Source organism: Myxine glutinosa, chromosome 7 (genome assembly GCF_964187855.1).
Source record: "Myxine glutinosa chromosome 7, kmMyxGlut1.1, whole genome shotgun sequence".
Classification (NCBI taxonomy): Eukaryota; Metazoa; Chordata; class Myxini; order Myxiniformes; family Myxinidae; genus Myxine; species Myxine glutinosa.
The window spans coordinates 93,034,348-93,059,917 of NC_136267.1; the positions used below are offsets into that span (position 1 = coordinate 93,034,348).

Below are 25,570 nucleotides of genomic sequence, written 5' to 3' on the forward strand. Positions count from 1 at the left end.
ATCTTTGTGTGGAATAAAGTGTCTATACACTATACAGTGTTATCCTCGTGTGGAATAAAGTGTCTATACACTGTTATCTTTGTGTGGAATAAAGTATATATGCAGTGTTATCTTCGTGTGGAATAAAGTGTCTACACAGTGTTATCTTCGTGTGGAATAAAGTGTCTGTACAGTGTTATCCTCGTGTGGAATAAAGTGTCTGCACAGTGTTATCCTCGGGTGGAATAAAGTGTCTACACAGTGTTATCTTTGTGTGGAATAAAGTATATATGCAGTGTTATCTTCGTGTGGAATAAAGTGTCTACACAGTGTTATCTTCGTGTGGAATAAAGTGTCTACACAGTGTTATCTTCCTGTGGAATAAAGTGTCTGTACAGTGTTATCCTCGTGTGGAATAAAGTGTCTACACAGTGTTATCCTCGGGTGGAATAAAGTGTCTACACAGTGTTATCTTTGTGTGGAATAAAGTATATATGCAGTGCTATCTTCGTGTGGAATAAAGTGTCTACACAGTGTTATCTTCCTGTGGAGTAAAGTGTCTGTACAGTGTTATCCTCGTGTGGAATAAAGTGTCGATACAGTGTTATCTCCGTGTGGAATAAAGTGTCGATACAGTGTTATCTTCGTGTGGAATAAAGTGTCTATACAGTGTTATCCTCGTGTGGAATAAAGTGTCGATACAGTGTTATCCTCGGGTGGAATAAAGTGTCTACACAGTGTTATCTCCGTGTGGAATAAAGTGTCTATACAGTGTTATCTTCGTGTGGAATAAAGTGTCTACACAGTGTTATCTTCGTGTGGAATAAAGTGTCTACACAGTGTTATCTCCGTGTGGAATGAAGTGTCGATACAGTGTTATCCTCGGGTGGAATAAAGTGTCTACACAGTGTTATCTCCGCGTGGAATAAAGTGTCTATACAGTGTTATGTTCGTGTGGAATAAAGTGTCGATACAGTGTTATCCTCGGGTGGAATAAAGTGTCTACACAGTGTTATCCTCGGGTGGAATAAAGTGTCTACACAGTGTTATCTTCGTGTGGAATAAAGTGTCTATACAGTGATATCCTCGTGTGGAATAAAGTGTCGATACAGTGTTATCCTCGGGTGGAATAAAGTGTCTACACTGTTATCTTCGTGTGGAATAAAGTGTCTATACAGCGTTATCTTCGTGTGGAATAAAGTGTCTACACAGTGTTATCTCCGTGTGGAATGAAGTGTCTATACAGTGTTATCTTCGTGTGGTATTTGATCACCAGCAGACAGCATCACCGCCGAGCCCCCTGCGCGGGAGTGACCACGTGGCGGCCATGACAGAGCTTTTCCAAATGAACTTCTTGCATCATTGGAGACAAGACAGTGGCATCATGGGTAAGAGAGATATGAGGATGGACCTGATTTCTTCACATTTCCTTGTTTTCATTTCTCCCTTTTGAAATAAATCTGCAATGAGGGGTAGACGGATTTCTGAGAAATGTGAATGTTTGGTGCATTTTTGGGTAAAAGTTGGGAACCTTACTTTTTAACACAATTATGGTATGCTGAATTCGATTAACCCGGTTCCCAATCCGAATTTTGAGATTTTGACCTTCTAATTAGCATAAACAAAATGGCCGCCAAATTGCCATTTTTGACAATTTCTTTGAAGAAGAGCGTGCATGTATTGCATGTATTTACATGCAGCTCTTTTACTTTAACTTTACAACTTTTACCCCAAAATGCACCGCAGAAGCAGTAGCTTATACATGGCCTTTTCCCATAAATCCGTCTAGTCCAGGGCATTAATATAGTAGCTGCAGATTTTGGATTTTAATGTGTCTAGGAATGCAGGTGGCCATCGACCTGTCGGCCACCTGCCCTGGTGGCCTAACCGTATCCACAGCATGCTCTCCAGTGGCCACTACCCCAAGGAGCCTAGTGGAGGAAGGGAAATGATGCAGTTGAGCGTTTAAACACAACCGCAAAGGAAGTGCCGGCCCTTGCCCTTTGATCTGATTGGACAAACACAAACAAACAGCTGAACAGTGTCTCCTTAGGCACACAAAATGCTAACCTTGCCATCACGATATCCTGATGCTATTTCTGCACTTCTGCACTAAACTATGTGAGAGATTTATCAGATAATAAGCATTGAAAAGGTGTCAGCAGTGGTATGTCACATGATTGGTCATGTCCCACAGTTAACCAGGCCGTGCATTATCCCAGCCCTTAGCGGAGACTCCTCGCATTAACAGGAGCATAATAGAATGTAATAGGACTTTGCTGCATGTTTGGGCGGATTTTCACGGCGTGCAGGTTACCAAGGCACCGGTAAGCCTTCCAGGAGTCACGCGTTGTCGGATGATGATGTTCCACCACCCCTGCCTCCTCGCCCACCGCTCACCGGTCTTGGCCATGCCGGTTCCACACCGTTGCATCGCCTGGATTCTTGGCGTTCGCAGGTGGCCAGGTGTGTAGCCGATCCGGGAAGTGTTCTCACGGTATGAAAAGCACCATCCACACTCCCGTACCTTTTATGTGGACAAAGCTTGTTGATGAACACAGTTGCTCACCAAGCTCATTGTGCATTTAGCAAGTCTGTTGCCTTGTACATCACGGGTAAGCTCCTTTGTGATTTTTCGAAGGAAGGATAGAAGACCCTTCCTGGGCCTGAAGTATCCATTGCTGGAATGGCCACATTTGAGTCCACTCAGGTTAATACAGTTTTACTGTAACATTCTTGCGTTACTCCACTGGCTTCAGCAGTGGCCATCATTGAGCTTGGTTACCACCACCATGTTGTGAATGTTATTTGGATTTTGCACCTGCTGGCACTTTGTAATCGCTTTCTTCATTAACATTCAGCTTTGGAGAAGTTTGGCAGATCTGTAGTTTTCCTTTCTTTTCTTTTGATTTATTCAGCTTCACAGCATCCTGTTGAAGGGCTGTGTCATAAGGTATGTATGTTGTTGGTAGTGGTGCTTATGACACCTATTTGATATCAATCGTGCTGAACACTCGATCGTGGTAAAAGCTTCGATCCCAGAACTTACCTTGATTTAACCAATCACCCCCAATCCAAAACCATAATCTTTTCTATCCCTGTTGACTCCCCTCCCTCCCCAAGTTTCCAGTTTTTCCCTTTTTTTTTCTTTTTTTTGTATACAAGATCGAGGCTCGTGGAAGAGCTAACATTGATCACAAAAAGACAAACTGACACATAAAACATAAAACATATGATAAAGGGAGCGGGAGAACAATATGGAGAGCAGGGACATCGGGAGATCTGTGGGAGAGAGAGGGCTTGGGCGAGGGCGGGCATGGGAAGGGGGTGGGGGGGAATTCCTGAGCATTTGCTTCTGTATCCATTTTATCCACAACCTGCGTCCTCTCCTACCCCTCATCACCACCCGCATCCCTTATTATCCATCTAAGTCTATTTTGTCCCTCGCCCTGCTGTCTGCTGGTGATCCGATTCCTAATGGTGGCATTTCCCCCATCTCTTTCTACAGTTCCTTTTGTTCTGTTGGGTCGTAATCCATTTTGTGGTCTAGCTCTTCCTCGAGCCTTGACTCTGCATACAAAAAAATGGAATAATAATCCCACAAAATCCTTCATTTGATGGACAACCCCTTCCAATAGCCTGACACACAAAGCTGTTGATTGCAGGCATCTTAACCATATAAGGATGCATCATAACTCTATGCATCGTACAAGTACAAGTACGTGATGCTGGAAGGATCGTTGAAAGGTATCAAAGTCACCTTTGAGCCGTCTAGTCTGGGTTTGAACCCCGACCCAGCTATATAAACTGTAATCCTGGAGTTTCACATGCAGAGTGAGGCATCAATGTGCGTGCCATCCATGGAAAGGACGTGGGAATGCTAAATGAGGCCATTTGTACATGTGCTGTGTGTTTACACTGATTCTGTTTGGCCTGCTGGGTACTTTTAACCCGTTATTGCGAACACGAAATCTGTGATTCAAATAGTCTTTCGAACATAATTTTACGATTGTTAACGATAATTGTTCTGTTATTAAACGTAAAGCAGACTCACTAGAATATTGGAACATGAGAATATCTGTGGAAGAGAGGATTTGGGTTTGTATAATTTCCTGTTAATACAATTAGCTAGCGTCGGCCGTGGTTATAACTCCCAAATACACACATGAACGGACCAATAGATGCAAAATACCAATACTCCTTTCAGCAATAAATGCAAAAATCTAGTATAATTAATCTTGTCTCCCCGGAATCAAAAAAAAATACATCTTACTCTAATTCACCAAATGTCCGTCCGTCTGTCTGTCTGTCTGTCCGTCCATCCGTTCCCAGGTACCGCAAAAACGGCTGAACCGATCGCAACGAAATTTTGGGTGGGTAATCCTGGGACCCCCTGGAGTAAAATAGGCTATATTGTTTTTCCAATTTCAGCTTTGGTCTCCAGCATTTTCAGGTTTGGACTCCCGCCTAACGTTATTGTCCCGGGTACCGCAAAAACGGCTGCACCGACCGCAACGATACACCTCCATGCCCGTCGGATTCCCACGGGTGACCCCACTAGTATGTATAATGACACTCACAGCCCATCCAGCTCCAACCCCCGTCTCCTCCTCCCAAACATGACTCGTAGTAAATATCATCATTTTAAACTTACCCTGTGCATCGACAAGTCCCAGATGTGACCTTCACGTCGGTGTTAACAATCACCGCAGGTTTGTTTAAAACGCACCATCTTCGGCCTTTCATGGGCACGCATCGCAAGGAGGTTTTGCAACACAGACTGCAACACATCAACCCTTCGGACGAGTTGATCAGGGCGTTTTCCAACTGTTCCGTTGTACAGATGCACAACACCTTTGTCACAAGTTCGCTTACAAGTACTTCCGGTTTCTTTTAAAGTTTTTTCACTCGTTTCATTGTACAATCGTTACCTGGGAGGCATGAAAGATACCCAGATCCCCCCGATTTACTTCGTTACCAGGGGTTCTGTGCATGCTCAAATAATGTGCATGGTATACCCAGTCCCCTTAACAAATAATCTTTAGTTGAACATTAGGCCTGACCAGCCAGTTTGTTAAAGACTTCGGCCAAAAACATTCCCCGACTGATCCCAAAATAAGAGGACTAATTGGGGCCGTCAAAGTAGTAGTAATGGTCATAGTACTAGTTGTAGTAATCATGGTAGTGGTATTACTAGTGATGCATTGTACGAGACAATTTTACCCTGCACACCTGCTGCATTTAGCCACGGCTGGGAAATAATAAAGAGCATTTTCAGAAGTCGCTTTCGGACCTATCACCAAAGGTCATGGGGCTAATTGGATTTAAAGCTTGTAAATTGCTTCAGGCTGAGCCAGAAACAGGATCCCATTCCTAATGTTTCAATTTTCAGCTTGTTATAATCCTTTATGTTCAGATTGCTTGCCTTGGTGGCTTGTTTTTATGTCTGTTTGTAGTTTTATGGGGGCAAGGAGGAGGGGGGGTTGTGGTGGTAAATTCCAAGGAGCACATCCTGCCCGACCCGCTTTCAATCTTTCCTAAAAGTAGACATTTTTTTATGATGTGGCGCTATTGTTAGAACTTCTTATTTTCTGAAAAAATCCTTTTTGGCTCGAATGGCACTGGATGACAGTCCAGGCCTTAATTCACCCTTGTAATGTTTGTTTGACTTTGGTTTCTATCACTGTCGGTTAAAATATGTTGTGACAACCAAGATGGATGCTCCATCGGTCTGACGTTGGATTCCATGAGCAATTTAGATGCCGGATGCGGATCTGTGTGCTTGAACCTGCAGTCCGCTTGTGACGCATGGTTGATGTTTTCTATGATCTCTAGCAAGGTTCTGGATAACTCCACACTACAAATTATTGCTCGATCAATTTTAAGTCACTTCCTGGAGAGAAATCATTGGTACTGACAGCATGGTGAAAACTTACCTTTGTGCGGTCTACTCTGGGTTTGATTCCCCACCAAGGTTTTCTTCATTTGTGGAGATTAAAGATCCGAAGCTGGCGACTTATCGCCGGCATCCTGAACAAATGACAAATTCCTCCCCATATCACCTTCAGTCGAACGTTAGGCCTGAACAGCTGGTTCGTGAAATACCTCCTCTGCCAAGCCCACAAGAATCTGGGATGAATTGTAGTAATAGTAGTAGTCGTATAGTAGCAGCAGTAGTAGCTGGTGACATTCTTCAAGGTAAATATGGAAAATGACATTGTTCAGAGTGGAAATTCCCACCCTTCAACCTACATACAGTATTTGTTTTGTATCCTTAATACCATCATCATCCCAACCTCTCCCTCATTTGCACATATCCCATTACAAAATTGCTTTTCCTACCCTGAATTCATTTATTATTCTTTCAGCAAAGTTTCGGGCAGGTATATTTGTACAAGGCCCATAACGGTTGATGTAACACAACTAAAATGCAGGTGAACAGCATGGTGCAATTAGCGTAAAAAACATTGGTGGTCGGTGCAACCACAATGCTGGTGACACGAAGACCTCTGTAGGAGTGCGAACAAGCCGAACATCCTTCGGTTTATTTTCCCTGCTGTTCTATCATGCAGTCTGAGTAAGATAACAGATGTAATGTACTGAAGCCACCCCTCCCAACCCTACCCCACTGCTCTTTCTCCTCTCTGTGCTCCTGTTTTCCGTCACCGCACCTCTGCTGACTCTGGCCTGATGATTTCTGCAGTGTCGGCGCACTCGGGCGAGACAGCGAGAGGTCTCAGATTGGTGGTCACGATGTGCTGTCCGGCAGGAAATCTCGGAGCATGGATCTTTGTAAGGATGCTTTGTGTGAATTCTCCTGGGGGGTGAAGGGGGGGGGATCTCTGAGACTCGAGTTGAGGGATGTCTGGATGACCGACTCTTAACACCATTGCATAGGCCCTGATCGGATCCCTTCGATGTATTCACATCCCTTTAACATTCTTCACTGAATCTTGATATTTCCACCTGTTTGTGCACTTGTTGGATGAGAGTGAAGATGATGTATGACAATGTTGGTTATATCATAACAATGTTGACAATGTTGGTTAAACGAATCATATTGAGGGCAGCATAACAAGCTTGAACAATCTCTCTAACCCCTGTGATTATGACAAACAACTAGATTGGCACTCGGTTGAGCGCACAACTCCACCAGGCTGAACAGTTTACATTTTGTATCCCACTGATAGGCCGGATCTGTATTCGGATCTTCACCAAAATCTAATTGGCTTGTTCTTGTCATCCACCAAGTTTTGTCATAACTCGTCCACAACCTTTTGAAATATCGTGCTGTATATCGTAATTTGGCCTAGGATCCTGGGTTCGAATCCCGGTCGATCGCTGAATTAACGCCAGGGGGGTTGACTCAGCCTGTCATCCTTCCGAGGTCGGCAAATTGAGTACCAGTTCACTGGTAATTCCCTGCTTGTTGTAAAAGGCGACAAACAGGGTTGGCGTCAGGAAGGGCATCCGGCCGTAAAACATTGCTTCAAAAAGGGGATAAAAAAAAACAACAACAACCACGGTTCCCGAAAAAGGCCAACCCCCGCTTTGCAGGGAAAAATGGCCTCTAAAGGTGGTTTTTTTAATATTGTAATTTGGCCCCATCTCTCAATGGTGAAGAATCACTTTTAAAATTCTGAAATCCAGATCTGGATCTTCACCAAAATCTAATGATTTTGTCCTTGTCACATCCCCAACTTTCCACCAAATTTCGTCTGAATCCGTCAACAACTTTTTGGGATATTCTGTTCACAAACACACAAACAAACAGACAGACAGACAAACTTTACCTTCGGTGGCGAAGGTAATAAGGGGCAATAAATAAATCTAACGCTCAACCTACTTTGTAACAAAGTCTGTTATCTCGAAAAACTAGATTGGTAGAGGGTATTTTAAGAAATTGTTGTAACCAGTAGGCAGGTGCAGTGTAGGGTGAGGATCATTACTGGCGTCCATGACCGTCGAGGGTGAGGGTGGGGGGGGGGTGCGGGGGGAGGGGGCGCTGCCTCGGGGTCTGGGGTCCGTTGAGGGGCCCGAGCTCCTCCTGTAAATTTTTTTAAACAGTACAGTGAAACCCCTCATCGTCTCATCCTCATTTGCTCATCATTACATTTAAACCCAGAAACTGATTTTGCTTTCTTGCAGGAAACAAAACATTTACCGCTGTTAATGGTTCATTTTCAAACTTTACAGAAAATGGTTATGAACCAGAAATGTGCGTTACAAAGAAATGGGTTTGTATCCTCTTTGTCCAAAAAAAATTATTAACCATCTTTTCACTTATTTTTTCCAATCTTATGGAGAAATATTGTTCAACAGTCGAGGGTGCGAATCAATTTGATCGGTCCAAACGTCCCGCTATCGCCTTTATTTTCGATCATACGGCTCAATAAAAGTGACCATTTGTTTTTTTAAAGTTTTTTTTTGTTTTTCATTAAAGAAAGTTCCTTAAAAAGTTATAAAAGAGAGAAAGGGTGGGGGTGGAGGCCCCGAGGTCGTTTGCCTCGGGACCCGGGCTGGCTCTGGACGCTCCTGCTGGTGTCCCAATGGTCACTATTTGTGATTTGTTGAAAGAAGATCCAAAGCTGATCATTTCCCATTCTCCTTTACTTCTGCATAAATCTGCTCAATGGCCATAAAGTGTGCAATGTTTCATGAAACACTATCCTTGCGCATATCCTGGCTCGCAGCAGCTGCGCAATAAGTCGAGAAAGCATTTAGCCAAAAACATCATCTCATGCAAATAGTCCAACCAACCACAGCACATTAGGAGACATTCGAGGATCAGGATTTATTGGCTTCACTTTCAGGCAATGACGATTTCGTAAAATCTCTAATGTTTGACCTTTAAGATAACAGACACATCCTTTACAACCCAGGGTTAGTGTTGTGATTATTTATTTGTACCTGTGCCTATTTATTATTGCATTGTGCTACCTGTGCCTTTCTACCTGTTTATTATTGAAAATTATTTATTTCACCATGCATCTTTTCAAGAGGTATTTTTGGAATGAATGTTGTATTTATCCTGAAATGGATTTGGTATATCTGAATTGAAGTTATTAGAAAGCATGTCAACCACTACTTTCCGTGACAGAACAAGTGAATCCTCTTGGATTGCGCTGAGGTTCGGGCATGGAATTTCGAGCCTCGATCATGGTTCGAGCCTCGATCTTGTATACAAAAATAATAATAATAATAATAAGAACCTTGGGCCGAATCTCGCGCTTCACCAGTGCGCGTGCGCGAATTTACGTCACGTCGGCAGCGAGAAGGGGTTCCCCAACACGAACCAATCAGGAACTGCCACGTCACACTTATATGATCTCAGAATTCCTGTGACAGGAATTCGCGTTACACTGGCTGGAAGTCATTCGCTAGAGGCGCTTCCTCAGCGCTAATAAACTAGAGATCATTTGAAGACCATATAATTATAACCAGGCTAAGTCACATTTTATTTTGTTTTTCACGTTTTTCACGTTTTTCAAACTATTTTTCACGTTTTTCTCGAAATGACTAAAATGTGACTTAGCCTGGTTATAATTCTATGGTCTTCATTTCATAGAACACCTTACCCTGCGCAGCCTTGACAAAAAGGACACAGGAAGGGTCTTTCAAACTTTTCCTTTGCGTTTCCGAGCACAATTCTACCTTCATTTTGTTCTTGAACCATGCATATTAGGCAAGATGGTAACCACACAGCGCCATGCATAATAGGCAAGATGGTAACCACACAGCGCCATGCACCGCCATATTTGTCGGAATCTCAAACAGTTATTCTGCCCTCAGGGCATGAATATTTTTCCAAGTCCTGCTAAACGGGCGTGGGTTTGAAACTGGAAAAAAGGTGATTTGTGTTTTACAGTGTTCAAGTGTATAATTCATTTGAAATACAAGAATATATAAATAAATTAATAATTTGGCAGTTTACCGCCGTTGATGCAGCGTCTTTTACACCACCTTGTTTAACATGTCACATTCGTTTTTCGTGCCTGTTGTTTGTGTCCTTTATGATGTCCTTAAAAACAGCAAGTTTCTTGTTTTTTACAAGTCTGTTTAATCAATCAGTGAAATCCTTCATCATCAATGAGTGAAATTTTACACGTTTGTTTAAATCTGAAAAGTTCTGAGGTACTCAGAAGCTTTATACACAATTATCTTTTGTAACACATCATGATTCCTGATGATCCCAGGTTACTGTTTAACCCACTTGCTCCCCACCGATGATGTCATCACTCAGTTGCTGCACTTGGAGATGTTTCAGAACTAACAGGGGTACACATTTTTGCCATAAACCTGGGAATGTTCTATTAACGTACAAATGGAATATTTTAAAAAACTTTATGAAGTAGGCCAAGATTCCCCTTTCTGTAAGTCTGTACTTTATTTGTATTGCTGGAAATAACGGTGATATATTTTGCAAGTAAATAAATGCTTGTAATTAGGTGACTGGCTAAATTTTGTCACAATTCAGAATATAGCCTTGGGTACCAATTGATCAACGAAAGCGATCGGATCAACAATGCATGGTGTGTGTGTGTTCCGTTCGCCTCCACAGTGATGGAAGATGAAGATGATGAAGAAGAAGAGTCAAAGTACATACCGGGTATGGTATCTTGCACTTATCGTTTGAATGAAATTAAGTTTCTTGGAAGTTGTACACCAACGATAAAGGAGCAAGCGATGGTTATTTATTTAACACCACATATGTACAGGGGTTAATAACATTAATGATGTACATTACTTATTATATAGTTAGCTCGTCTCCTGCTGCACGGGGTTTCGTCTGTCCGTCCGAGCCGTAACTTTTTACCATTTGAGTTTCGTCATCAAATTTTCACCAAAGGTTAATTATGATAATACCGAGAAGGCAAATTAATAATTTTGTCAAAAGGTCAAAGGTCAGCATCACATAAAGTCATCAATTTTCATCCAATTGACCTGAAATTTCAACTTACCATTTGAGTTTTGTCATCAAATTTTCAACAAATCTTTATTATGAGAACTAACGTGACTCGGCACGCTCCGTGTGCCTCACCACACGTCGTTTCAGAAGGATAGGCATTTTTGACCATTTCGGTGCCTTTTAGGTATTTTGGGTCTTCATGGTGTTTTGGGTCTTCAGGGACATTTGGATCTTCAGGGTATTTTGGATCTCTGTGCCTTTAAGGGAATTTTGGGTCTTTAGGGTGTTTTGGGTCTTCGGGGTCTTTGGGTCTTCGGTGTCTTCTGTGTCTTCAGGGCCTTTTGGGTCTTAAGGGTCTTTTTTTTCTTCTGGGTCATTGGGCTATTATGGTTATTCAGGGTATTTAAGGGTATTTTGGATCTAAAGGCTCTTTAAGGGTCTTTGGGGTCTTCAGGGTCTTTTGGGTCATCAGTGTCTTTTGGGTCTTCAGGGCTTTTGGGTCTTCGAGGTCTTTTGGGTCTTTGGGTCTTCAGGGTATTTTGGGTCTTCAGGGTCTTTTGAGTCTTCGGGGGTCTTTTGGGTCTTTGGTTTTTTTGGGGTATTTTGGGTCTTTTGGGTCTTTGGGGCCATTTGAGTCTTTGGGGCCTTTTGGATCCTTTGGGGGTGTTTTGGGTCTTCAGGATATTTTGAGTTTTCAGGGGCTTTTGGGTCTTAATGGTCTTTTGGTTCCTCATGGTCTTTAAGAATATTTTGTGTCTTCTGGATGTTTTCGGTCTTCGGGGTCTTTTGGGTCTTCCATGTCTTTGGGTCTTCCAGGTATTTTGGGTCTTCCAGGTGTTTGGGTATTCGATGTATTTTGGGTATTTGGGGTGTTTTGTTTCTTTGGGGTCTTCAGGGTGTTTTGGGTCTTCGGGGTCTTTGGGGTCATTTCGGTCTTTGGGGTATTTTTGGTCTTCAGGGTGGTTTGGGTCTTTGGGATCTTTTGGATCCTCTGGGCCTTTGGGGTGTTTTGGGTCGTTGGGGTCTAAAGGGTCTTTTGGTTCCTCCAAGTCTTTAAGAATATTTGGGGTCTTTGGGTCTTCAGGGTCTTTGGGGTATTTTTGGTCTTCAGTGTGTTTTGGGTCTTTGGGGTATTTTGGGACTTCAGGGCCATTTGGGTCTTTCAGGTCTTCAGGGTCTTTTGGGTCTTCAGGGTATTTAAGGGTCTTTGTGGTCTTCAGGGTATTTTGGGTATTCAGGGTATTTTGGGTCTTTAACGGTCTTTGTGGTCTTCAGGGTGTTTTGGGTCTTAGGGGTGTTTTGGGTCTTCGGGGTGTTTTGGGTCTTCGGGGTGTTTTGGGTCTTCGGGGTGTTTTGGGTCTTCGGGGTGTTTTGGGTCTTCGGGGTGTTTTGGGTCTTCGGGGTGTTTTGGGTCTTCGGGGTGTTTTGGGTCTTCGGGGTGTTTTGGGTCTTCGGGGTGTTTTGGGTCTTCGGGGTGTTTTGGGTCTTCGGGGTGTTTTGGGGCTTCGGGGTGTTTTGGGTCTTCGGGGTGTTTTGGGTCTTCGGGGTGTTTTGGGGCTTCGGGGTGTTTTGGGTCTTCGGGGTGTTTTGGGTCTTCGGGGTGTTTTGGGTCTTCGGGGTGTTATGGGTCTTCGGGGTGTTATGGGTCTTCGGGGTGTTTTGGTCTTCGGGGTGTTTTGGGTCTTCGGAGTGTTTTGGTCTTCGGGGTGTTTTGGGTCTTCGGGGTGTTTTGGGTCTTCGGGGTGTTTTGGGTCTTTAGGGTGTTATGGGTCTTCGGAGTGTTTTGGTCTTCGGGGTGTTTTGGGTCTTCGGGGTGTTTTGGGTCTTTGGGGTTTTTGGGGTCTTTCGGGTTTTTGGGGTCTTTGGGGTTTTTGGGGTCTTCAATGTCTTTTGGGTATTTATGGGTATTTTGGATCTACACGGGTCTTGATGGTTTTAAGGGTCCTGTGGGAATTAAAGAGTCGTCAAAGGTCTGAGGTGTCTCAGCAGTCTCAACGTAATTAAGAGGGTGTTAATTTATTTGAATAAGAAGAAGACTTTTTTTGTCGCATATGAGCATACACAAACAGACATAACGACATAACCATATACGTTTGCTCTATGATAATTACTCGCGTAACTCGGCACGTTCTGTGCGCCTCGCCACACGTCGTTTCAGAGGGATAGGCATATTTGACCATTTCGGTGTCTTTTGGGTCTTCAGTGTCTTTTGGGTCTTCATGGTGTTTTGGGTCTTCAGGGTCTTTTGGATCGTCTGGGCCTTTAAGGGTATTGTGGGCGACCTAAAGAGTCGTCAAAGGTCTGAGGGCTCTCAACAGTCTGAACGTAATTAAGAGTTCACGGACTGTGTTTTGGGTGTAAATTTTAGTTGAAGAAGAAGAAGACGATATTTCGCATATAAACAAACACACATAACCATATAAGTTTGCTATATTATGATAAGATAATAAGATATGGAGAAAACTAATTAATAATTTGGTCAAAAGCTCAAATGTCAGCGTCACATAAAAATTCGTAAAATCACCAATTTTCACCCGATTGACCTGAAATATAAAGAATTTGCATATTGGGTCAATGAATTGGTTCACCAATCATAAGCTACAATGCCATTGTTTTTTTGGATTAATTTTGTATTTCTTTAAAAACTGTTTTCGTTAGTTTGAGCATACGGAATAAGAAGACGTCTGAATACAAATGGATACAGAGGGCTTTGCATTTTCCAGATGCTTTGTCGTTACCCTCGCCAGAGGAGAGGGCATTGCTTTTGAGTCCGTTCGTTTGTCTGTTTGTCCGCACAGAATAAATATGATTTTCTCTGCAACCGTTGGTCCGATTGACAGGAAATTTTCACCATAGGTGCAACTCCACCTGTAGAATTTTTAATGATAATTATGACGTCATAGGTCACGTGGTTCGGCCGCCACCTTGGAAAAACCGAAAAACTTTGCACCTCTATATCTCCGAAAGCGCTGAATTGAAAAAAAAATTGAGACATGGCTCATTGTAAAGAACTCTCAATGGGGAATAAAATATGTTAATGATGATGTTATAGGTGCCTCCGTTATGACGTCATAATTCAGCAAGTACAAAACTTCATCCGATCAAGATGAAATGTATTGAGCGTCATCGAGGGATAAATTGGTGGAGAGAAAAAAATGATGATAACGTCATCGGTCACGTGGTTCGGCCGCCATATTTGTTTTAACACAAAAGCCTTAAAAACCACTGAAAACGCATCCTGGCGAGGGTCTGCAATCTCTGATTGCTCTTTCTAGTTTAAGATGTTTTCCTTTCTTTTTCTCACACACAAGTGCATGTTCTTGGAGGAAGAATTAATGGCTTTATTTGAAGTAATGATTATAAAAGTTCGCCATTGTATACCTGTGTGTTTTCAGGCTTGCAGGCCTGGGCGTACGGCCCAGCGCTCGGTCTCAAGATGTCGAGCTCACTCGAGAGCCTGCAAGCAGCACTGTCTGGATCAACGAACGATGGCACAGCGAGCGGACAGCTCCCTCGGAGCCGGGCGGCTCTGAGCCGCGGCTGCAATGACAGCTTTCGTGCGGCCATTGACAAATCATATGAACGACGGCCTGTCATGGAGGAGGAAACTGCTGTATCTGAGGAAGGTTGGTTGCATGTGATTGCATGCATGATGATGATACCATGATGAAAGTATCTAAACCTCTGATTTTCTGAAAACAAAACCTTCAAGGTACGTCTGTGTTGCCATTTTATCATTTTATAAGCCACTTGTCACAGCTTTATGTGAATTATATTAAAATATTTCCCACATAATAAACATCAGATATTTTAACAAGGCAGTTTATCATTTTCAGAAATTTTAATATGGCAGTTTATCATTTCCATCAGAGGATGGAGTCAATGCAATGTTTTAGCCACATGTGCAAGAGCCTGATTATGTGAATAAGCAATATCATTTATCAAACGGCTTGTGGGTGTATCTTGTAAAACCACACAAACCACCCACACACCCCTACCACTAACCGCCATTATTTTTGACTCTGTTCCACCACTTTGCATTGTGGAACTACAACACAAGAAAATCCTCAGACCAAAAACCCTGAATACAGCTTCAGAAGTGAGGGCAAGGTCAGTCAGAATGGCAATGTCTTTATTAAAAAAATATTTTTTACATATATTCTGGTCTAGTTCAAGCATTAAGTTTTTCAAACATTCTTAAGACAGAACAAATATCTGCTTTCCCCATTTATGTTTTCAAACATGAGTAAGTAATTACGTCTTCCTGCCCACAGGCACGGCACAGGCATGTTGATGATGTGCCAGTAAAGCTGTTGGTTAATAAATGCACAAAGAGGCACGTGTGGGACCGGGTTGAGGGCCGTCGGCCGTGGTCATTAAGTGCCTCGTGGATCAGAACTGTATGCCAGCTGAAGATCGATCATCGTCATGCTATCTGGGAAATTTTGATTTGGCCTGTTCCACATTCCCACCTGAGCACTTCGTTTATGATTTCAGGATCCTGGGTTTACATCCCATGCAATATCAAGGTAGAACTTTCTGACCAGTCTACTTCATCAAAGTCCGGATGGTGCCTTGTCAAATCCGTCACTCGTGTAAGCTCCTCTTCCATCCCCTTGCTCACCTTAGATGGCTTCACCACAGACTCCACTTGAGATGAGATAGAATGGCTCAACTCAATGTTTGGATGTGAATCGTGCATATTCAACCCATCCAATTCAGTCTCCACTTTACTCTCTCATAACCACTATCTTTGTGTCCTTCTCACCCAAAAAGGTAAAGGAAGTGCTGTCCAGCCTTGACCGTGCATTTGCAATGGGCCCAGATAGCATCATTGCCCACTTTCACAAATCTGTCCTTGCTTCTCCTCTGTCTGCACGCTTCAGCCTGTGATTCTCCTTGTCCACCTCCCATCTGCCTGAAAGTTCACCTCCATCACTCCCATTCACAAGAAGGGTGCTAAATTTTCACACCGCAGACAGGTCTGTGATTTCTGTTTTTTACTGCCTCCTATCTGGTCTTGCACCACCTGCTCTTTCCATCCATTTACCGTATCCCCACCTAAGGTTTCCACAGGGTGCATAGCATACGGTCCACCATAACCCCTTCTGGTGAAACTCCCAAAATTCAGAATCGCTGCTCACCTCCACTTATTTATTTCCTCTTTTTTGCTGCTGCCTGTGGAATCAACTTACAATCTTCAATCTCAATCTACCTTCCAGATCTTCAAGACAGCTGTTCACCTCCATCTCAGATCATAAACGTACTAGCAGAGGTACCCGGCTTTGCACGGGAGTGGGAGGAGGAGGGGAGGGGGAAGAGGAGGGGAGGGGAACGGGGGGGGAGGGGGGAGGGGGGAAGCGGGGGAGGAGGAGGGGAGGGGGAAGAGGAGGGGAGGGGAATGGGGGGGGGGGAGGGGGAAGGGGGGGGAGGGGGAAGGGGGGGAGGGGGGAGGGAAGGGTGCGGGGGTGCCAGGGGAAGAAGGGCCCCTCCCCTCCCCCTCCCCCCCTTTCCCCCTCCCCCCCCTCCCCTCCCCCTTCCCCCTCCCCCTCCCCCTTCCCCCTCCCCCTCCCCCTCCCATCCCCTTCCCCCTCGTTCCCCTCCCCTTCTCTTCCCCCTCCCCCTCCTCCTCCCCCTTCTCACCAGGGGGGTTGACTCAGCCTGTCATCCCACCGAGGTCGGAAGTCGGAAACTCATTGTCGTCAAATAAATGTAGCCTGTATGTTTCACTCTTTGTCACATGCCGTTGGTCCCATGTCAATCGGATGAAGTTGAAAAATTAACGTTACGAAGGTTCTCTGGGACGTACTGATTCGAATAATGAAGTTGAAAAATTAACGTTCCGAAATACGCTAATTACGCTAACAGAAGCGCTGGAGGGAGCACTGCGCTCCCTCCCTTAGATTCCCTCCCTCTTCTGCTAGCGCTAATTACGCGTAACACACTCATTTTAAAACCCGAAGTTTTTTTAATTTTAAGGTGTGCTGTAGTCAGAAGCGCTAGAAGCGCTGCGCTCCCTCCCTTCGAATCCCTCTCTCTTCTGCTAGTGCTAATAATACGCTAATTTTAAAACCCGAAATTTTTTAAATGTTTATGTCTCCGTGACATTCCTGGGACCATCCCGAGTCGAACAGTACTTTCCGCTCGCAAATCCGTCCACGGGTTCTCGAGATCTTAGAGATCGTAGATAGATCAGGATACAGACACAGAGGCCAACTCTACTTTATATATATAGATAAGTCACTATACAGTGCATTCAAAAAGTATTCAGACCCCTTCACTTTTTCAAATTTTGTTATGTTGCAGCCTTATGCTGAAATCGTTTAAATTCATTTTTTCCCTCATCAATCTACACTCCGTACCCCATCTATCTATAATTCCAGTAATCTCTGTCTGTACGTTTGTACGTTTGTACGTTTGTCTGTTTGTCTGTGACCGCTGTTTCTCGACAACTACCGGTCCGATATACTTGAAACTTGCCAGGTATATTGCTGGGGACCCGAGGATGTGCCTTTTCAAGGTTTTAAATTAATCGGACAAGTACTTACCGAGCTATGGCGATTTAGCCGTTCGCCGTTCGCTTTGGCGTTGCGAATGGACCAAACCATTCATGTAAATAGAGGGGGGGGGGGGGTTCTGTGGTCGTTCGCTTTGGCTTTGCGAATGGACCAAACCATTCATGTAAATAGAGGGGGGGGTTCTGTGGTCGTTGCGAATGGACCAAACCATTCACATCGAATCATCGAATCACATCGAATGGACTAAACCGTTCGCTTTGGACCAAACCATTGCATGTAAATAGAGGGGGGGGGTTCTGTGGTCGTTGCGAATGGACCAAACCATTCATGTAAATAGAGGGGGGGGGGGGTTCTGTGGTCGTTACTGCCACGTGGTTTCAAAGTTTTTTTTTGTTGTTGTTGTTTGCACGCATGTTTTGCACCCACGTACGGGCACGCCCTAGGATGTTTACACACACACACCCCTACACAAATTTTTTTTTTTTTTTTTTTTTGGCAAGGAACGGGCACCCACGTACGGACACGTCCTAGCTTATATATAGTACGGGCATGCCCTAGTAATGACAAAGAGAAAACAGGATTTTAGAAAGTTTTGCAAATTTATTAAAAAGAAAAAACTGAAATATCACATTTACATAAGTATTCATACCCTTTGCTATGACACTTGAAATTTAGCTCAGGTGCCTCCCATGTCCCTTGATCATCTTTGAGATGTTTATACACCTTGATTGGAGTCCACCTATGGTAGAGCTGGCCGCCCGGCCAAACTGAGCAATCGGGGGAGAAGGGCCTTGGTAAGAGAGGTGACCAAGAACCTGATGGTCACTCTGGTTGAGCTCCAGAGATTCTGTGTGGAGATGGGAGAAGCTTCCAGAAGAACAACCATCACTGCAACACTTCACCGATCTGGGCTTTATTGCAGAGTGGCCAGACGGAAGCCTCTCCTCAGTGAAAGACACATGAAAGCCCACAGAATCTTGTGTCTCACAGTCTGAGAGTCCCTTAGGTACTTTTTTGCAAACTCCAAGCGGGCCTTCATGTGTCCTTGGTCACCTCTATTACCAAGGCCCTTCTCCCCCGATTGCTCAGTTTTGCCGGGCGGCCAGCTCTAGGAAGAGTCCTGGTTGTTCCAAACTTCTTCCATTTAAGAATTATGGAGGCCACTGTGCTCTTGGGAACCTTCAATGCAGTAGAATTTTTTTTGTAGGCTTCCCCAGATCTGTGCCTCGACACAATCCTGTCTCTTAGCTCTGCAGGCAGTTCCTTCGACCTCATGGCTTGGTTTTTGCTCTGATATGCATTGTCAGCTGTGAGACCTTATATGGATAGGTGTGTGCCTTTCCAAATCATGTCCAAGCAATTGAATTTACCACAGGTGGACTCCAATCAAGGTGTAGAAACATCTCAAAGATGATCAAGAGACATGGGAGGCACCTGAGCTAAATTTCAAGTGTCATAGCAAAGGGTATGAATACTTATGTAAATCTGATATTTCAGTTTTTTCTTTTTAATAAATTTGCAAAACCTTCTACAATCCTGTTTTCTCTTTGTCATTATGGGGCATTGAGTGTAGATTGATGAGGGAAAAAATGAATTTAAACGATTTCAGCATAAGGCTGCAACATAACAAAAAGTGAAAAAGTGAAGGGGTCTGAATACTTTCTGAATGCACTGTATATATATATATATATATATATATATATATATATATATATATATATATATATATATATATATATATATATATATATATATATATATATATATATACATACATACATACATACATACATACATACATACATATATATATATATATATGGTTTCTACACCATATATATATATATATATGTATGTCTTCTCAATCTGGAACCAGAAGCTCACCTCTAATGCATGCATACATGTATGTGGCTTATATTACTTCTATGCTCACCCTCATATACGGGGGGCCCCTTTCATTGGCCACCCACTGCCGGTGGCCAGTGCCACCTTTCAGGCCATCCTCCCCTTCCCCAGGGCTCTGCAGCTCAGTATTATGGCCATGGTCTGTAGTCTTTGGTCAAACTGCCCATGTTGTTTCCATTCCATTACAACCAGTGCCTGTCTGGTGCGTTGGTGCACGCAAGTCCTCCACCTGACCTACACGACACAACCTTAGTCTGTTCTGCTCTATGACTTGCAATCACTGCCTCCTCAGTGCACCTATTATACACAATTTATGTGTGACAGGTCCATAATACAAGTGTAAATTTAATCTACCTAAGCACACTAGCCAAACTATTCTTAACGCATTCTTGCTTCCCCCCCCCCACCCCTTCCATGTAACAATATCTATCAATCCTGAAATATCTCGGTGTCACCCTGTCAAACGAACCCATCTCTTTATTTCTATGGTCAGCCTCTAGGATAGGTTGTCTCTCTTGAACCTCTCGGTCTCATTGCTAGCAATGACTTCTCCTGAGCTAACCATATTGTAAAGCTGGCCTCCATAGGCAGCTGCAGTCTGGGGATCCTTTATTGGTCCAATTCATTCATTGGTAGACCAGAACTACTTATATCTTTTACAGAGTCGAGGCTCATGGAGGTGCGATAATTTGCAAGTTACTTCTTATTTTCCTTGTTATTTGCAGGTTACTTAGATGTTCTCTCCCCTTCTCTCTCTCTCTCCTCTTTTCCTGGTCGATCATTCCCTGCTTGTTGAATCCATATATGGCCCCACCATCAGTTCATTGCCTTTATACCAATCTCGCTCTTCCATGAGCCTCAATTTTGTATCGAAAATGAATGAATAAATAATGTTCATTTGTCCATTGTCTACTCATGTCCTTGTCTTACATGTGATACATATACACAAGCTCCACCATGACCCTAGATGTATTGTAAAAACTGATGCTTGTTTGAGACTTTATTCTGCCTTTATATGCCTTAAACCACAATCGATGGCTTAATGATGAGCGTCCACTCTTATTCTGGGGGGTCGGTGGTTCTAACACCAGTCGAGTCATACCAAAGACTTTTGAAATGGTCCTTGCTGCTTCCTTGCTTGACACTCAGCATTTAAAAAAAGATATAACCATAGGTTGGCAAGCATTGCGCAGGCTGTTGGGCCTTCATGGAGAAACATGGCTGGAAATTGCTATGCATGCTCGAGTGCCCTTTTATCTCAATATCTTCTTGCCTTTTAACCCTTTTCCCCTTTTTTGGTTTTTCCCTCTTTTGTTCTTTCAAACTTTTTCCTCCCTCTCTGCCAAAGTCCTCCCTTGATCCGTGCCCCTCTCCATGTGCCTCTCGTTCAAGCCGTTCTTGGATGCTTTACATGAGCCTTTGCTCAAGTTTCCTGAGGAATTTAGCATTTCTACCCCATCCAGATTAATGGGTTTTGTGGTTGTCTGCCTTCTTTGTGTGCCAGGTATGTCTGCTGTCCACTTGAGTGTGATTGAGACCTAGGTCTCTCCAAGGATCGACATAAGACACAATTTTTCTCCTGTTTGATTAAATTTAATCCACAATAAATGAGCGATCACAACACAGTATTTAGTTTAAATGGATGCCTTACTCCTACACCACACCATATGGCAACAATTTTATAATTAGCAACACATCTTATAATAAATCACATGCCTTAAAGTGGCTGATATTGGCCATTGGAATTTATAAATATTGAGGAGTGAAAACAAGGCAAACTTGGTACGTCTCCGCTAATTAGCATTCAAAATTGCACCTGCAGTATTCACGTGGATCTGCTTTATCTGCCAAAATCCTTGCCAGGGTCACAAACAAAGCCATTTGAAGCCTTTTGCATTACTGTACGAGGGAGCAGTAGTGTCGGGAATTCTAATGCAGATCTCGTTTGTACAAAAATCACAGCACTCTCTTTGTACCTCCCCTGGAGCTGAGGATGAGTGAAATCCATGAATGTTATATATTGGCGCACTGTTTGCATCCGTTGACATGAATGAAATGCACTGTGGGTTTGAAAGTTTCATCGTAGCTTTCCCACCTCCTAACAGCCGATGAAGACGCAACGGAGAGCGTTCAGTCAGGCCAGGAGGAGCGCTCCGCACACAATGGCGCTGATAGGCTGCCCTCTTCGTTCGGTCTACCTGTGGGCAAAGCGAAGAAAAAGGAAAAGAAGGGGAAGAAAGAGAAGGAGCGCAAGGAGGGCAGGCTGAGGAGCTTTGGGGTCATGTTCAGGTACAAGAGCTCATGTTCCGCTATTTGAGGAACAGCCCTAATTTGCATTCCTTTATTGACATACTCCTACCATTTGGTGTTTACTATTCATGGCGACTCTACATATCGATCTGATGCACACGGTTTTTGCAATGTGTTTTCAAGATATTATATGGTGTAGCCTGTAGGGTAAAGCCGTCTAGAACAGTATTTGTCTGTCCGTCTGTCTGTATGTCCGTATATATGTATGTCCCTCACAAATGTACACCAATCAGAGCTGAGGATCTGGTCACATGACAGGAATGATGTGATGTGTGTATGTCTGTGATATCATTACGGCATACGACGGCTCACTCCACACAACGCCATTTCGATTTATATGCCGTTCAGGCCAAACATATCGTCGAACCAGTCATATGACTCAATCTTCAATCGCCATGCTCTACCTTGACGTTTTTCATTCAGTGTGAAACACAAACAAACCGATTGTTAAAACTATAACAGCACTCAGCAGAGCGCATACCTCCACCAGGCTGTCCAGTTTATGTTTTGTAACCCAGAGTAGACCTGAAAATCACAGTACAGAATCACCTTTCATCAAAATCATCCGTCCACAATATTTTTGAGATATCCTGCTGTATATAGTTTTTGGCCCTATCTCCCAAATGGTGAAGAATCACTTTAAAAATTATACTAGCCGGATCCGAATCCGGATCTTCACGAAAATCTAATAATTTCGTCCTTGCTACATACACTACATCTCTGCCAAATTTCGTCCGAATCCGTCTACAACGTTTTGAGATATCTTGTTCACAAACAAACGGACAAATGGACAAACAGACAAACAGACTGACAGACAGGGGTGAACACATAACCTCCATCCACCTTGGCTGGCGGAGGTAAATATGTCGTGCATGGCACGATACTTGCGAAATCCATAAAATAATTTGTTGGCCTATGACGACCTCAAAAATAATTGGTTGTTGAATTCAATGACCAGATATGCAAATCCTCTTAAAATTTCAAGTCAGTCAGATGAAAAAAGAGGATTTTAGAAATTTGGTCTATGTTTACCTTTTGGCCTATGTTGACCTTTTTGCCTATATTGACCTCAAAAATAGTTGGTGGTTGAATTCAGTGACCATATTTGCAAATCCTCTTAAAATGTCAAGTCAATCGGATGAAAATTGTGGATTCTAGAAATTTGATAAAGTTTGTGAACTTTGGCCTATGTTGACCTATTGACCTTTTGACCCCCAAAACAATAGGCTTCTTGCTTATGACCAACTCCACCATTTGGTGAAGTTTCGTGAAGATTGGTTGAAAATTGTGGCCTGTAGGCAACTGAAATACAGACAGACAGACAAATTAATGCACAAGACTAACCAATATACTAGAAAAATCTTCGATTTTCGCAAGTAAAAAACAGACAGACAGACAGACAGACAGGGGTGAAAACCTAACCTCCATCCACCTTTGGTGGTGGATGTAATGACCATCAAATATATATCGAAAGTATAGGCGTTACGGCTCTTCCAACAACACAGTACGTTTAGGCCTTAGGCTTCATGCCTTCATGCCTCACCTTCAGGCTGCTTTGGACAAATTAGCCCAGGTTTCTTAATAGAGCAGTGTCGTTTTCATAATAACAATAATAATGTTAATAATAATAATAATAATATAGTAAATGTAATTGTAACATTGCACCCTTTGTCATGTTTGCAAAGTTACTGGATTGAAGCGGTGTATGGTTGGTTCATTGTTGACTCGAAACATATTGAATAAACCAGTGTCTCAATGCAATCCCTTCACTTCCATGGTGACAGACAGCTTAGAGACTTAGAGTACTTCAAAATAATTTAAAACTTGCATTATTTCCTAACTGGTATCTCCACCCAGGTCATACTATCTTCAACTAAAGTATCAAACAAGCCCGGCTACGCCTCTGTTGGACTTTCGGTCTTGGTTTTAACGAAAAGATTCATTTTTGTTTTTCCTGTTCAGATTATTGTGAGGAAAAGGAACTGGATGTGCATTTGATTTATGTGATTCAAGCTTTTCTTTCAGCAGCAAGAATCTATTGTGATTTCCTATGATTGTATTGCCGTTTCTCTAGGTTTGGAAAGAGTAAGAAAGGGGATAAAGTGGCTAAAGGGGATCGAAGAGATTCGAGGAAACAAGAGCCTCAAAATACAGCTCTGACTGAAGAGGAAATTGAAAAGATGAAAGAGGAACAGAAAAGGTGAGTCAAAATTGTAAACTTTTTGTTTTATTGAGGTGGGAGCATAGGGAGGAAAACGAGGTTTCTTTCTACTACTATTGGTTGATCAGCCCGAATAACTCCCATCTTGTGAGATCGGCCAAGAAACGTTTTTGGCCAAAGTTCTTCATGAATTAGCTGTTCAGGCCTGACATTTGGCTGGAACCAATTTGGACAAGAATTTGTAATTTGTTCAGGGTGCCTGTGATATCTCTCCTACTCTTCGCCGAAGGACACTGTGGGATCTTAAAATTCCAACCACTAATTATGTGGCAGACGGGAAGTGGGACGCCCTGTTTAACGTACATCCTTGGGACGGCTCACACATTGAGGCCTCGTCCTGCCTGCAAAACGCCAGGATGAGAGTTTATTGTGCGTATCTCCAGTCTGTCCTCCCACCTTCTGGTTTTGTGCTTCGACGCATGTATTTTACGTGATAGACGGTCAAATACAAGGATTTCTTCATAATTATGTGACAGTGCTTATGACAGCCAGATAAATGGGGTCCCAGTTACATCTGCTTACATTCTACAAAACCCAGGGAAAAGCAGGGGCTTCTGGGAAATACATTCTGGAAAGACGAAAGCAAACTGAAAGCTTTGAGCTTGTCAGGAAACAAATATAGCCCATGACATCTGAAAACTATTACAACAAAACATTTATCATTTCCTGCACTTTTTTTTTTTTGTATCCAGCATTGAGTCTCGTGAAAGAGCTAACATTTATCACACAAAAAATGAAACAGACACATAACACATATAATAAGGGGAGCGGTAGCTAAGATGGGAAGAGAAGGGGAAGCACACAAACACAACATTTTGGAGCAGGGACATCGGGAGATCTGTGGGAGGCAGAGGGCTTGGGGGGAGGAGGCGTGGGAAGGGGGAGGGGGTGGGAGAAGTATAAAACACAAGGACACTGCAAGAACTTCCAGGAAAGAAGTTGGTATTTCAAAATGGATAAAAAAAAAATAACCACATTTAGAGGCCATTTTCCCCGCAAAGCGGGGGTTGGCCTTTTTCGGGGACCGTGGTTGTTGTTGTTTTTTGGTCCCCTTTTTGAAGCAATGTTTTACGGCCGGATGCCCTTCCTGCCGCCAACCCTTTTTGTCGCCTTTTACGACAAGCAGGGAATTACCAGTGAACTGGTACTCAATTAGCCGACCTCGGAAGGATGACAGGCTGAGTCAACCCCCCTGGTGTTAATTCAGCGATCGACCGGGATTCGAACCCAGGATCCTAGGTATCCTAAGCTGGCACCCTAGCCGCTAGCCCAACACCAGAGTTATACCAGGGTTATATTTCAAAATGGATCTGGGGTGAAATTAGCGGGGGTAGAAAAGATCAAGGTTTTGGATGGGGGAAGATAAGAGATGGTGGTGAACAGCTGTTTTAAAGACCTGGAGGGAGGAGTGGGATTGAAGGGAGTGGGGTAGTTTGTTCTAGAGGCGGGAGAAAAGAGGAATGAAGGAGTGAAGGTGAGCAGAGAGTCTTGATTTTGGCAGTTTAACCATAAGAGGGTTGCTGGCAGATCTTGCGCGACCTGTAGGAATATTTGGGGGACAGAGCACAGAGAGAGCTGGGGGGGGGGGGCAAGGCCGGAGAGGAGTCGGTAGAAGACAGAAAGACCACCAACCTGCCTGCGTACCTCCAGTCTGTCCTTGATAAACCCACTAGAACTTCACAAAACCATCAATGGCAATATTTTATATTCGTGCAAAGCATTACAAAT

General features: G+C 43.4%; 1 protein-coding gene across 2 annotated transcripts in view; it reads left to right on the forward strand.

The window, feature by feature from the left end:
• The window catches only part of PARD3B (par-3 family cell polarity regulator beta), a 257,615-nt gene that overhangs the window by 195,857 nt on the left and 36,188 nt on the right, over positions 1–25,570 (forward strand). For both annotated transcript variants that reach the window (XM_068122712.2, XM_068122711.2), the window contains 7 exons: positions 1,256–1,367; positions 2,292–2,445; positions 6,683–6,771; positions 10,541–10,588; positions 14,284–14,514; positions 21,417–21,600; positions 23,696–23,821. In XM_068122712.2, the coding sequence (XP_067978813.2) occupies positions 1,256–1,367; positions 2,292–2,445; positions 6,683–6,771; positions 10,541–10,588; positions 14,284–14,514; positions 21,417–21,600; positions 23,696–23,821 (944 nt within the window). The remainder of the gene's footprint in view (positions 1–1,255; positions 1,368–2,291; positions 2,446–6,682; positions 6,772–10,540; positions 10,589–14,283; positions 14,515–21,416; positions 21,601–23,695; positions 23,822–25,570) is intronic.